The 14,413-nt window shown below is 46.4% G+C and overlaps 1 protein-coding gene across 6 annotated transcripts in view; it reads left to right on the forward strand.

The window, feature by feature from the left end:
- LOC106747705 (flocculation protein FLO11) overlaps positions 1-14,413 on the forward strand; it is a 52,698-nt gene that overhangs the window by 24,116 nt on the left and 14,169 nt on the right. For 5 of the 6 annotated variants that reach the window (XM_014625500.1, XM_014625501.1, XM_014625503.1 and 2 more), the window contains 9 exons: positions 7,122-7,258; positions 7,601-7,877; positions 8,376-8,496; positions 8,737-8,857; positions 11,643-11,740; positions 12,533-12,674; positions 13,196-13,271; positions 13,456-13,685; positions 14,089-14,176. In XM_014625500.1, coding sequence (XP_014480986.1) covers positions 7,122-7,258; positions 7,601-7,877; positions 8,376-8,496; positions 8,737-8,857; positions 11,643-11,740; positions 12,533-12,674; positions 13,196-13,271; positions 13,456-13,685; positions 14,089-14,176 — 1,290 coding nt within the window. The remainder of the gene's footprint in view (positions 1-7,121; positions 7,259-7,600; positions 7,878-8,375; positions 8,497-8,736; positions 8,858-11,642; positions 11,741-12,532; positions 12,675-13,195; positions 13,272-13,455; positions 13,686-14,088; positions 14,177-14,413) is intronic. The other variant, XM_014625506.1, reaches the window with a different exon arrangement.

The raw sequence follows: 14,413 nt of genomic DNA on the forward strand, positions 1-14,413 counted from the left end.
CCCCCCCCCCCCGTCGCTGCTCTGCCCGTACATATATACCCGTCATTAGTTTTGCTGGCTGAACAAGAACGAGCTTGTAGTTGAGTGTCAACTCCTTCACTGGACGCAAAATCGCGACGCTTCCGTAGAATAGAAGCCCGTGCTTGTTCGAATCGCCGTCGATACCCTGCGCCATTTCTACCCGCAGTTGCGCTCGTTGTGTAGATCGCGTTGATTTTATGCGACGAGGAACTTGATAGCACACAATTATTTACCTGCATCATTCGCCGATTTTTCCATACGAGTTCGACTATGCGTCACGCGTTCGCGGACATCGTTATTTGCGATACCCTCATTGGCGCGCAGAGGATGGGAACAGTGAAAGGGTTGATTAAGAATGCTCGATTGTTGCGAAAGTTCTCCCGGTCTTTGCGTAATTGCTTCGAGATATCCCCGGGGAGGAAAAAGGGGAGGAACAAAAGGAGGGAAGTCCGTTCAAAAGTTCGTGGAGGTGAAAAGATATATTTGAGCTCTTCCGCAACGAACGATCTAAATATTTGAGGACTCACTATTTGAGGAGAACACGAACTTCCTTTCGATCCCTCGTGGAACTTTCCTCCCGCTTAACGTAAAAAAAACCGACGGGAACTTTTCGAACAATGCGAATTTGCGATTGATTGCTGGTAGATCGTCCCTTATATTGATCAGTCGGACGCTGCTCTGCGCCTTTCCCCTCCCTCCTTCCCCCGTCCACCACACTTGTTGTCTTTTTCTTTCTTTCTTCTTTGCGGCGCTCGCATTTGCATATAGCGCGCGATGCTCCCGGCGTTGGATATCTTTTCGCCGTTTTCCCAGCGAAAAGAAACGAACAGAACACGACCATACATCTCCCCCGCGAACCGGAGATAAATCATCGATGATCGCCCGCGGAATCGGCCGTTTGTTACGATCGGCGCGCGCGCGAGCAGAAAATGCTAACGTTCGCGAGAAATCGCGTATCATTGGCGATCTTCCGCGATCCTCCCCGTGCGGAATGCACGTCACTCAAGCGTATTCGGCCGCGGGATCACTCGAGTGCTGGCGGATCCACGCGAGAAACCCGCGATCGCAAATCATCGGCGCTATCTCACTCCCGCATCTACGTTTAAATACCTCTATCTTCTGGGCCAACTTGCCCGGCTTACACACGGGGCACGATATATATGTGTATATACATAATATATACAGTGCTCTCTCTCTCTCTCTCTGTCTCGCATATTTATCTGCACGAAAGTTACCGAGCGCTTGGCCCATAGATGTACATGTATCCTCCCCTTGGACTTCAGGCCGATTGTAGTAGCGATTAATCGTTGCAATTGAATCATGTATACGAATCGGATGTACGATACGCGATAATACAACTCGAATCGGAGAAGCTGTATGATTCCACTTTCGGTAACCGATACGCCCCGATATCGAGATTATTCGTGGGAGCGGAAACGCGCCCCGACCGTGTCGCGGACGCTCGCAAATGTATATCGTGCGATTATAACTGCGACGTTTTGCGACTGTGACATCGCGACGTCTATTCCGACGGGGCAAGAAAATTGGTCGAATTAACGCGATTAATGTGCGAACCGAATATGTTTTCGCTGAACAAAACGGAATTTTTGCTTCCAAAAACCAGATTTGCTCCCAGAGAATCAGATTCGTTTTTATTGCCATGTTAATTCAATCAATTTTTTCTTTGCGTATAGAGAAAGATTCCTTTAGATTTAATATTATAAATTCCTCTACTCGATACAAATTTGTCTTTTAGAGCGTAATAAATTAATTATTCGTTTCAACGAACAGGATTGTTTGATATTTTTCTCGAACCATAAATATCTCTCTTTACGTCAAATATCGTACTTCTCTTTTATTTTCATCCAGACACTCCAACGGTTGTCACAAGCAATAAATTATTCGAAATATGTGACACTATGTTAGAAAAATATTAGAGAACTTCGCTTTGTGTCTCTCGGGTGGGACAACATTTAATATATAATAAAATCAATCTGTTTTATCGAAAGCCAAATACTATTTCCTCTGGATAATACTGTTTTCTTTTGTCAAGCAGTACGGTTCGCTCAAACAAAATGATACTTGATATTACATTGTGTCGTTTATATTATAAACAAGCCCAAGCGAGACAAACACGCGTAATAAATCCAAAGGAACCTTTTTCTCAGCGTGTAGGAACGTGAAACATCCGATGTTCCTTCGGCGATAATAACGACGATAATAACGCGGCCCGAATGAAGAGCAGTGACGATTCATTCCGCGTTCATCGCGAGCTTATTAAAAATTACGAGACCAGGCCGATCCGGTCAGGCGGGGAAATAAATAAACGCGAGGCCGTACGTGGCTTCCAGCGCAACATCACAATTGCCCTAATTAACTCTATTCCCAGTTCATTCCTCGAATGCATGATTCAATTAGATCGCCGCAAGGAAATTTCACCGCTTCTTCTATCCGAATTCTCCCAAGTATTCTAGCCCATTCGCTCACAGTCGACGATTAATCGTCACTGCAATCGGAGGGAGGTTCGTGTGCGATACGAAGTTCGCGGCGCCGCCCGCGAGAATTTTTCTCTTCGGGAAACGCGACGCGCGAAATTGCTTATTGCTCTTCTCTTCTTTCTTACGTCTCTCTCTCTCTCTCTCTCTCCCTCTCTCTCTCTCTTTCACGTCGACCGTTTTTCGAAAACGACAAATTTACTCTCGAAAATTTACGATCCGATCTCCGTTACGAGAGTTCCGTCGCGGTTCAAGAGCAAAAATGCGAGATTCATCGGTCAGCGTCGCGACTCACTTCGCTGAAATTGTGACGATCGCGCGCCGTTTCCTCCATTCCTCAATGCGAATGTTGTACCTGCCCGCTGCTCGAGCTTCCTTGACAGTGAACGTCAATTTTCCGGATGTACGTTCGGCAAAGTGAAATGATATTTACGAGAGAGTTCTCTCAGAAGAACGGACTCGTCGTTTATACCGCGAATTCCGCGGATCAAGCTCTCTCTCTCTCTCTCTCTCTCTCCCTTTCGAAGAAACGAGACTCTTTGTTCGGGTTAGCTCGCTGCAAGTCGCAGCCGAGTGCAGGCGAGAAGCGCAGGTGCGATACTCGCGCCGAACGAGAGCCGATAATAATAAGAAGGTCGCGCCGATAATACCGCATCTGGCGCGGATAACGATCGGTACATAGTTCGGTAGTAATTGAGGAATTACGTTTATACGCCTGTGTACCCGTGTCAGCCGCGATACGCTCATAGGGTGTTCCAATTGAAATGCCGCGCGTGTCGCGATAACACTAAATTATCTCGACCGGTGCCATTAGCATTAATTGTCGACTGTTCGACCGCGTGTCATAATTCGCGCGCGCGTACGCACACACGTCGAAAACACTCGCGTCTCATGCGCGTGTTAACGCGCTAAACGCAAAGCGCCTTCCTTTCGGCTTCTCTTTTTCTCGCGCGTCAGCTGGAATAACCTCGGACTTTTAATTCCGTTCTTGATTAACGCTGCGCCATCGATCGTTCTAATAGGGATTATCCGCACTTTATGCTTTTATCCGAGCTAATCAGCGGGACTGCTGGCGTTCCCAATTAAAGGAATATTCATTCACCCGAGATATCTGTACACAAAAACGATAAATACAGTCCGCCTCCGCGTGATTCACGTGAAAATGTAACGTCGAATTAAAGGGCTGGGAGATTTTCCTTTTTTAGGACGCGCATAGCCTCATTTCAATATTCTGAATATCCAGGACCATAATTCTTTCAATCGTGCTTCCGCCGAGCGGTTAGTTGCATCTGATAATGCGTCGTACTTTACCAAACCTTCCGGCCAAAAAACGCCGCGCGCTTTCCATTCGCCAAATTCTCTCTCTCTCTTTCTCTCTCTCTCTCTGGTACCCAAAGTCGTTTGAGAGTCGTTCGATCAATCGCTTATCGTGTGGCAGAACGCGGCTGCGGCGATAATTGATTCGCACTCGGTGAATTGAAACGTAAGGGAGAAAGAGAGAGAGAGCTTTATTGAGCCGCGGGCTTATCATTCGCCGTTGGTCGTTGATAGGTACGGAAATCCCGATCCCCCTCTGCTCTCCCCTTTCCCATGGCCGACAGCATTCCGCACAAAAGTACGCCGATACCGGCGCGTCGGACGAGGGAGGAGGATCAGGTTCGCGATCAGGCGCGCGGATTTTCCGTATGTCGCGTCAACGGTGAGTTCGATTCGCGCGGTAATGATTTCTCCGTGAGCGAAATAACCGGCTCGAAGAGATAAATAAAACCGATTCGTTTATTTCCCCGATGCGGGAGCGAGCGAGCGAGAGAGAGAGAGAGAGAGAGTGGGAGATGACGTTTTCGGGATCCTCTCTAGGGCAAGGACGATCTCTCGCGCCCGCATCCCGCATTCCCGGCATCCCGGCGTCCGCCTGGACCTTCGGTGCACACGACGGCACTCCGTCGTTAGCGAGAAAATTTCACTCGGATCTTAATTAACGAGATATTTAATCGGGGCATTTATCAGACGGCAACTCTCTTTACTCGATAGTTGCCCGACTAGGTCCGTATTTCCTTATCGATGCTAATTAGGAATTAATTGGAAGCCACGCAACTTCCGGGATTTCGGGCGAGCCACGTTACCACCAATAAAGAATCGGTTCTGCAAATTCATGCGTCGTATGAATCACGACTAACTTTCGCGAACTCGTTACCCCGTGCTCGGTATCTTATCGACTTAACGGGACACGTGGATTTGCGGCGTTTTAACGTCGACCTCGATCACGTCGGGGCCGATTAATTACGGTAAAAGGAAAATCAGCGCGCGGATCTCGAGTCGACATTTTGGTCCTATGTTAAGCCTTTAATTTTGCAACATAGCGGGATCTAAGATAGCGAGGTAGATTCAATTTCAGCTCTGATAATGTAATATAACCTTTGCTTTGACCTTGATGATGTCTCGAGCTTCCGTTTCCGCTGTTTTAGCGTCAAAATAGGTTGGCGAAGATGGCATTAAAGTTCAATCCGTAGAGTTAAAGGTTCAAGAGAGAAGTTAAAAAGTGCCAATATCATCAAAGTGGGTTTTTATTGGTCTATAGACCGTCTAAATAGGCGCAGACTATCCTTAACTCGTAAGTGAGCGCGTAACTTTTTTTGAATAAAACAACCGCCGCTTATAGCTGAGATTCTCAAATGTCACTGACGCTACTTCGCTAAATCCAAGAGTAAATTATGGAGGCAAATTACTGAAAATTGCTAACGTACACTGAGAAAAAGATTTCCTCAAATTTAATAAATCTTATTGCATTCAAACACAAATTTCATCACTGGCATGCCACAGGAGAAACATTCATGCATTTGTTCACGCGTCTGTGGGTTAGTTTGATCTCACCGCTTACGAGTTAAGAGCGTTAGGGTAGCGTCAAAATTTCGACTCGGGAGTCCTCGTCGAGATTGTTTCGCGCTTCTCGCGATCTCGCGACACATAAGACACGTATACACGCCGCTGATTAAAACTGGAGCGCCTATACGCCTACGTAATGACGTATACGACGCGCCTATTGCATCGATCCCGCGTATGCAGCTCGCTGCCATCGGCATCGAACCGTAAAAATAGTACGGCTGAACCCGGAGGAATCGTCTCCGCGCCGTGTGACTCACGGAAATAACGCGGCGCGCTTGATTTGTACACAATACCGCGCGCTCATCCTTCACGGCCGACCTGTTTTTCGCGAACGCGCTTTTTCCGAAAAATATCGGCTTTGTGTGTGCACGTGACCGACTCGCCGGTGTCGTCGCGATTCGTGCGACGATTTCGCGCGTGGCAGAGAGTCCCCTTCTCCTCCCTCTCCACCCGGTGAAAATTTGCGCGCGTGAAATCGAAAATCGGCGAGTTCCACCGGCTGATTCTAGAACGGGGAAAATGTCGCGGATGCGAATCTCCGCAAGATTGCCGGGAGACACGAACGTCTCGGCGTTCGAGTCAACGACTCGAACAACGAACGGAAAGGATCTCACCTACGATCACCCGGTACATACACAATGACAAATTTCGCGCTGATAACGGCCCACTGAAATTTCTGTCACTTTAACATGTTAAATATATTGAAAGGTACACAAATGTATGTTGAATTAACATGTTCGTCTCGTGAACAAATTACTTTCTGACATATTCACCTTGTTAAAGTGACGCAAACATTTCTCGGGGCAGTTATTTACACGAAATTTTTTATCGTGTAGTAAACTCAATCGACGAGAGAGAGAGAGAGAGAGAGAGAGAGAGAATAGCCGGGATACAGTTAATCGGGAAATCATTCTTCTCTCTCTCTCTCTCTCTCTCTCTCTCTCTCTTTCTCTCCTTTTCTGTCTTTTTCTGTATATCTCCGCGACTCTCGATCATTATCGCTTGCTCGCTCGTGTTGCACCCGCTTTTCCGAAAGCTTTTCCCGCATGGCGCTTGTCAGAGTTGCTTTCCGACTCTCTAGCACCGAGAGAACAAAAAATGTAAGACCCTCTTACACAGATAGAGGTCACTTAATTCCGACATAAACATCCCTGCTTTACGAATTCTCACCAGCAGCGAATTCTCTCGCGATTTTCTCGTTGTGCTTTTTTTGTCGTAGTAAGTGTAGCGGCTTCCGTGTCTGTTTTGCTTGCAATCACGCTTGGGAAGTCAGTCGGAACTTCACGGTGTCCCGATCGTTGGAATTGTTTTCTGTCACCCAGACGGACTTGCATAATAAGGTATATCCGTAATTGTCCCTCGCAAAACTGTCGTGAATCGCAAGTGGATGTAATTAAGAGAAAGCGAAAGCATTAGCCGTAATCAATCCGCGCGACTCTCGTTCCGGTGTCGATTCAAAAATTTCATTTATAAACTGTCCGAAGCAGAAGAGAGAAAGTTGGAACGGACGTTGTTGAATACAACTGTGTGACTTTTTGGGAAAATTACAATTTGACCGGTGCGTCGGAAAACGAGGAAAACTTCGCGAGCTTCGAGACGTTTCAACGATCACACGTATTTACATATGATCGAGAGGCCGGACGAAGCGACGACGTTGTACGAAATTAGCTTTCGAGAAGGACGAGGAGGACGACTGCTTTGATGACCACGTGAATCTTGCAGGGCCGACTCTGGAGCCACCGTTGCCCAGGCGAAAGAAATATCCGGAGCTCGCTTACAAGACACACGAATTCATCACCGCGGCGGACGGCGGTGGCATCGATGCCGTCGACTCGAACGTCGTAGCTGACAAAGTCCGGGTATGATCGATCCCTCCATTTAGACACGATCGGGCGCGAATCGATCGATGAATCCGCGATAAATGCGCCAGCTCGCTTGATGAAGTGCCCGCGCCGTGAAACACCTTCGACGCGAGTAATCGGCAGCGTTGCGTGCCCAGTACAGTTTCAGACACCTTGTATATTCTTTCTTTTTTCTAAATAATTGCAATCAGATGTATCAAAGGGGGAAGCTTTCCCGTAAGTGGATAAAATAATTAAGTAAATAAAAATAAACGAAGCGCGGAGGTAGACTCTCGTCGTCGTTCGTTCCGAAAAGCGCTCGACCGAGCTCGAGATCAAAATTCCGACTCTCCCCTGCAGGAGGTTACAGCGACATCGGCACTGCCACCGAGTCAGCTCAGCAAGGCGATATCTCGTATCAGCACTGAGTATCGGCTGCAGTTCGCCTGGCCTAGGAGACCGCAGCTGACGAATGGGGAGACCTTGGCGCCGGTTCCTGCGGCGGGCGGTCCTACGGGCACCGCTGGCCCGCCGAGGAAGTCTCTCAGCATGGGAGCGCTTAAGCAAGGCATGGCGCCCAGCGGACCCGCTCCGGTTCATAAGAAACGGCCCGGCGATTTCGATCACAAGCGCGATGGTACTTGTTTTTTTCAGCGTGATAATTATTGTTTTGAAATTTCCGAAGAGAATCAATTTTTTTCCCCAATTTTCCGCAAATTTTTTCGATTTCCTATCTTCTTCGTGGAAAAAAGTAAATGTGGTAGATTTTAATCGAGTGAATTTTTCCGAACGAATTTCCCTACCTTCGGAACAGAAACCGAAGAAATTTGCGGAAAAACTTGGGGGAAAACTGTTTATTCTCCGGAATTTTGAAACGATATTGATAATCCATTTTCGATATCGATCGATTAGCTTTAACAGAGTGGTTTGATAATTCTTGGGGAGGGGGGGAATGTTTCGCACGGAGATTCTTTTTAATTATGCGTCGCTGTATTTGTGAACTGTCTCTTCAACGGGATACCGTGTCATCACAGAATGATAATATTTTTGAATGAAAAATATCGCACACTGCGCGTACAAGAACTCGCCCGATCTCATTATTCAACGTTCGCCTCCTTCGTGTTTCTTTTTACAGGGGTCCAAGCGTCCGAGTTGGAGCCACTGGTGGGCGGTACCGGGACGGACACGATCGACGGCACGGTACCGGAGGGCGACGAGCGCGAGGAGGATCTGTCGGATTTGAAAATAGCTTTCAGGTCAGATCGCCAGCCGGGGGCTGAGTGGGCAGGGTTTCTCTCGCGCGAAAGTAAACGGGAAGCAATAAAGAAAAAGAGAAAAAATTCGGGAAATCCCCGCGAAGCGGGCCGGTAGATATAACGAGGAAGCGAAAAAGAGCGAATCTACGACGATCCCCGATCGGTGTGAAGACGCGTCGTATCGGTAACCGCCGCGACGATTACACGCGATCATTACACGTGAGACTGACTTATTTGCAGGGGTAAAAGGTCAGGTAGAACCGTGCGGATATCGGACGATAAGCGGCCGGGCAAATCGCAGGCGAAACCATTTCCCACGGCGGAGGTGATCGAGCTCCGGCGACTCGCTGACGAGTACAAGGTAATCCGTGGGAGACGCGATTCGTCTCGATCGAATCGCGAGACTCTTCGAGGTTATCGCGCCGGTTCACCCCCATCTTTCTCTTTCTCTCGTGTGGTGTTCCTCTCGTGTGTCCTTCGCGCGGCACAAACGTTCGATCGACCCGATCGTCGGGCTCGTGTTCTACCCGACGACGCTCGTGCATCCGCGAACGAGCTTCCGATCGTCGAGATCATGCATGTTTTGTGCCCTTTGTCCTGTTGTTGCAATACCCTTTACGACGACTACGACCACTACGGGAATCCGCGTCGCGTGTTTCCCAAGCCGCGCTACTATGTACACATCCCCCGATAATACGCCGCGTCTGAATATACGACCGAATGCGAAAGTAGACTTTCGATCATTCGACTTGTCTCATTATTAGATATTACACGACACAATTGACTCGCGACCGTTGCGCAATCGCGCACGCTTAGCCCGACTATGGCCGGTATTTATAGTCGGATCTTATTTTTAAGATCGTCTTAAGGATGTATTACCCATTAATATCGTATTTTTAGTGGCATATCAGGAGGTTCATTTATAAATTTTATATTTATCGAGTAAAATAACGTCCTTAGACATTTATTTCGCTAGTTAAATAATAGATCTAAATGTTAATTTGAAACGAATTTGAGATAGACGTATATATTATAAAAATACATAATATTACAAAAATATGAAAATATTATTTTACCCGTTTTATATATTTTTTTATTTTATATTTTTTTATATTATATTTTATTTTGTTTTTTATATATTTTATATATCTTATTTTTTTTTGTTAATGCTATATTTATGCTAAAATTATGCAGTTGATTTAATAAAAATGCACAGATAATGGAAAGAAAAATTAAAAATAGTACACTAATTTTTCAAGGAACTTGTATAAAAAGTGTTAAATTTAGTTGCAAATATTTCAACTCTTGAACGATCAATCTTTTTCTACTTGCACGAGCAATGATTTAGATAATATTTCAATGTGTACATAGTGCAAGTATCATCGAATTCTTATCAAACTCATTTCATCTTACAGCTTTCTTTAAAATGGAACAACTTTTGATCCCGGCTCTGAATTACTGTCAAACTTTTGGTGCCACTTTTAAGTACAATGTAGATCAATTTGTAAACTTGTAACTTTTTCATTTTTTTCATTATTTTGAGTTATGGGCAATACATCCTTAAATATAAGATCCGTTTATGAATATCGTTCTATGATGTATGTTGCGCGGCTTTTCATCGGAGCGTCAGAACCGAACCCTCGGGACGCTTCCCGCGATCCCGAAAGTATAATTTCCAAAGCGAAAGTACAAGTGTACTCCACGTTCCAAATTCTTCTCATTCTTCGCCACCTGAACAGGATATTCAGTGTCTCTCCAAGCATGCTCTATGTTCTCTCTTAGGCCGAGTAGCACCGACGCTTTCGATTAACCGAGCCCGGTTAACTACATCTCACTAAGTATACGTAGAAAAAAATAATTTCACAGCACAGCAAATTTTATGCTGTCGCTGCAAAATCCGTCAGTTACTATATGGACGATAATTACCATTCGCTGGATTATTTTGCTGAATCTACAAATTATTTTGTTGTGATAATAAATTAGTAAATGTAGAAAAACACTTTTTTTTTTCTAACAGCAAATTAACGCGTCCTAAGGACAAATTCACTCAGTAGAATATTTTCTATCCTGGCAATAAAACTGTTTCTGCTGCTCTAATTACGGATGATTCGCTAATTCGGCTGTACCAAATAAATTTTATTTCTGTCACAACGAATATGCATAATAGAAGAGAATGAGTTTCGCTGCAGGAGTAAAATTATTTTTCTCCATGCGTTTAATTATAAAATTAATGTGCGCATCTGAAGTGTCCCGAATCCACCGAGGCAACTTTCGTCCGCGAGTTTTTTGTCTATTTCGAGCATAGTTTTTCAAATGATGACTCACCGAGAAAAGTCTTATGTCATCTTGAAATCGGTCGAAGTACTCTTCGGCGAAGAGCGGCACGGTGGAGTCGCCTGCACGGAGAAAAATAAATTGCCGGCACAGCAAATTTTGTGCTGTCGCAGCACAAAGGCTGTCAGTTATTATGTAGACAACAAATTGGTCTGTTAAAAATACTAATTCCCATTTGCCGAATTATTTTGCTGAATCTACAAATTATTTTCCAATAAAGGCGACAAAACTGCTTCCGCGTGAAAGTAAAAATGCCGTTGAATCAATCGAATTACCAACGGCACGCGTAATTCGAATGAATCTTCTTGATTCAATAGCGGTACCATTGAAAACGATATTTTAATTATTGGAACAATACATAAATGGTTCTAATGATATTTGCCATCGAATCGGGAAGATTATTCCAATTACGTTTGGAAATTTTATTGATTCAACGGCATTCATTTTCTGCGTTCTCTAATTACGAATAATTCGCTGATTTGATTATGACGATTTCAACTTTATTGATTGCCGCGACGAATATGTGGCAATAACGGTTTTGCCACGACAGCAAAATTATTTTTCGCATGTTGGGGGCGTGCAAAGAGAAATCTCTGAAGATAAGCGAATAATCAATCAGCATCGGGGATCTCCGCGATCGTTTGGACTGAATTATTAATTCTCCATGGCCAGCCGGAGCGTTAATCGTCGTTGGTGCAACCGGGCCCTCTTATTGTGTCCCCTTTAGAATGTGTGTGTGGTCGCGACCGTCCAGCGGTAGATTAGATCGCGGCGATAACGACACATAGCTGATACATTTTGGTTTGCATTAGCATCGTGACTGGGGTTGCGGTCTGGCGGCCGAGGACGAGGCTTCGCTGTGGAAACGAGTCTCCAGTAACCATGCGCTCAACGCCCTATCCCTTGCCAGGCCAGTACACTACTCCTCATCATTTTCGGCTCTCATTCGTCGTTCGCGCGATCTCCGGCTTCACGCATCACGGCCGCGCGAATCGTCTCCCCGTCATTGGCGAAGCGGGGATCTCCGTTCCGTAAACTGCACGTTGCATTTGTTGTGCGACGACTTATCCAAGAAAGACCGAGAAAATTGCCGTTTCGCATCCGTCCGATCGAAATTCCGTCGAATTCCAAATTGGAACGTGCGTAGAAGGGAGAGAGAGAGAGACGCGTTTCCCGACCTCTCTCTTTCTCTTTCTCTCTCTCTCTCTCTCCGGGAGATCATTCGGGAACCAACTTGCGAGACGCATCCGGGTTACGCGTGTCGGTTTGATCTGTCGATCACCGTAACAGCACTTCGAACACCAACTGTCACTCTAGCACACCTTTCGAAGCAAACACACACGTGTTTGCAATGTTTTGTCGTCTCGAGGGGGTGTCTCGGCGCTTTCAAAGCGGTTACGCTTGAGTCGCTCGGAAGTGTCACCTGGGGCGCATACGAGTGCACCGCTCTTCGCCGTCGTGAAGTCACACACGTGTTCGTTGTGCTCGTCGTGCTGCGATTTAGAATCGTCTTGGACACGTCGTGAATCAAGGAAACGCACGATGGGCGAGAACGTTCGATCGCGAGGGTCCACTGACTCGGACCTGGTAAATGTGTTCGCACCTTCACGGGCTCCGTCGTAGTTAGCCTTTTGTTTCTTCCTCGAGCGGGCCCGATAGTCGGATCTTGACGATCACGCGAACGTATCGATCGGCTGTTTAGATCGGTCACCAAAGAGGAGAAGGAGAAGGAGAACAGGAAGGTCGCGCCGATCGCCACGATGGTGACTTTGCCACCGGCAGGTCGGCCGTCTTCGGTGCAGGCTAGACCGATTCACGGGATATTGCAGGACGACATCAAAGCGGTATGCGAGTGTTCCCTTGAGTAATCGACATCTCCGCGAAATTCACGCGAAATTCACTCGTCACCGAGTGCTCGCGACCCGCATCGACGTAATTTGTGGAATACTCGGCTTAAGCTTTCTTCGCTTCGATCTCCGATTGTCGAACGACTGACGAGTTATTCTAAAAATGTGAAAATACAAAAAGAAATTAGTATTATTATTATTGGTATTACACCGTTCGTTATATCGTGGCTTCGGAGGGGATGTTGACGAACTGTTAAAATTACTACATGAAATGTGAATTTTGTCGCGGGATAATGACCGATATAATTGACTTTTTCTCATCATTTGCGGAATACTCGACTTCAGTTTTTTGTTTCGATCTCCGATTATCCGCGACTGACGAGTTACTTTATAAGAGTATAGAAATAAAACAAGATTAATATTATTATTATTATTATATCCGTTTGTTACATTGTGGATTTGGAGAAGGTGTTGACGAGTTGTTAAAATTACTACATGAGATGTGAATTTTGTCGCAGGATAATGACCGAGCCATCGCTCGCGCAAGAAAGGATTTCTTGATCCGCCACCACCTCGATCGTACTACCGGTGTAGGTACGTGATTAACAGCTAAATCAATCCGACTAAGTAACACCGGTAAGCCCGACTTAATTAGAAGCGACATAGCGAGCGTCGGAAGCCGCCTAACTATATTCACCGCCGACGGAGATAATCTTTCTCACCGTGGTACCGTAGACGCGACAGGTGTAAATTCAAGGGGAATTTTCTTTCTGCCCAGGTGATGGCGCACTGCTTCCCTCTCCTACGAGAGAGAAGCTGGAGCCCGTCATCCCACGGCGGCGCGAGGACACGAAGGAACATCGGGACGAGATCCAACCGCGAACCAAGTCCAGTCCGAAGAACAGTCCGCGAACCGGACGCTCGCAGAGCCTCGGACCGACCGTTACCGATCGCAGATCGCCTAAACGTCAGCCTCCGCGTGCGCCGTCCGTCACTAAGGACGCCAAGGTGAGTCGCTGTCGTTACATCATCGGCGACGCGTCGCAGAAAAGCGCGAGAAACGACGCAACACGAACTCCGCCCTAACTTTTTTTCCCATCACGTCTTGCCGATCAGTTTCCGCTCCGTTCGGAGAATTCCGGTTGAAAAGTGTGTGCGAGCACGCGAAAACTCTCCCGAGATAGATATCCCGCTGCCTTGTTCGCGCGAAAAATTCACCTGGACCAATTAAATCCGCTCGTCGGCGAGAGAAAGTTTCGAAAAGGGAAAAGCCCGGTTCGCGGAAAGGAGGACGAAAAGAAAAAGAAGAAGAGTAGAGTAGATAAAGTATCGGTAGCGCGATTACTCGGATCAAGTTCGCAATTGCGTTCCGCGCTATCGGAACCGCAGTACACCAAGGGATTTACTTCAGTTTGCCAAGGAGAAGGAGAAGGAGACGAAGGACAAGGAGAAGGATCAGAAGGAGAGAAGCGGTGAGCCCGAGAGGCATCCACGACCGAGTAAGTAGCGCAAACTCAACGACAATTTCGTTTTAACGTTAGTCGTTACTTGAGACCCCAGTCGGTTTAGTGCCCAAGGGATCGTAATCCCCTCCCCCCTCCCCCCCCCGAATCGATTGGCGCTCGTAATCTGTCACGAAATTCCCCTTTGCATTTTTGTGCATAAACTGGATTTTGATTAGAGTACTTTTATACATATATATATATATATATATATATATATATATATATATATAT

This window comes from Dinoponera quadriceps, unplaced genomic scaffold (genome assembly GCF_001313825.1).
Source record: "Dinoponera quadriceps isolate SergipeBrazil2010 unplaced genomic scaffold, ASM131382v1 scaffold1395, whole genome shotgun sequence".
NCBI classification, from domain to species: domain Eukaryota; kingdom Metazoa; phylum Arthropoda; class Insecta; order Hymenoptera; family Formicidae; genus Dinoponera; species Dinoponera quadriceps.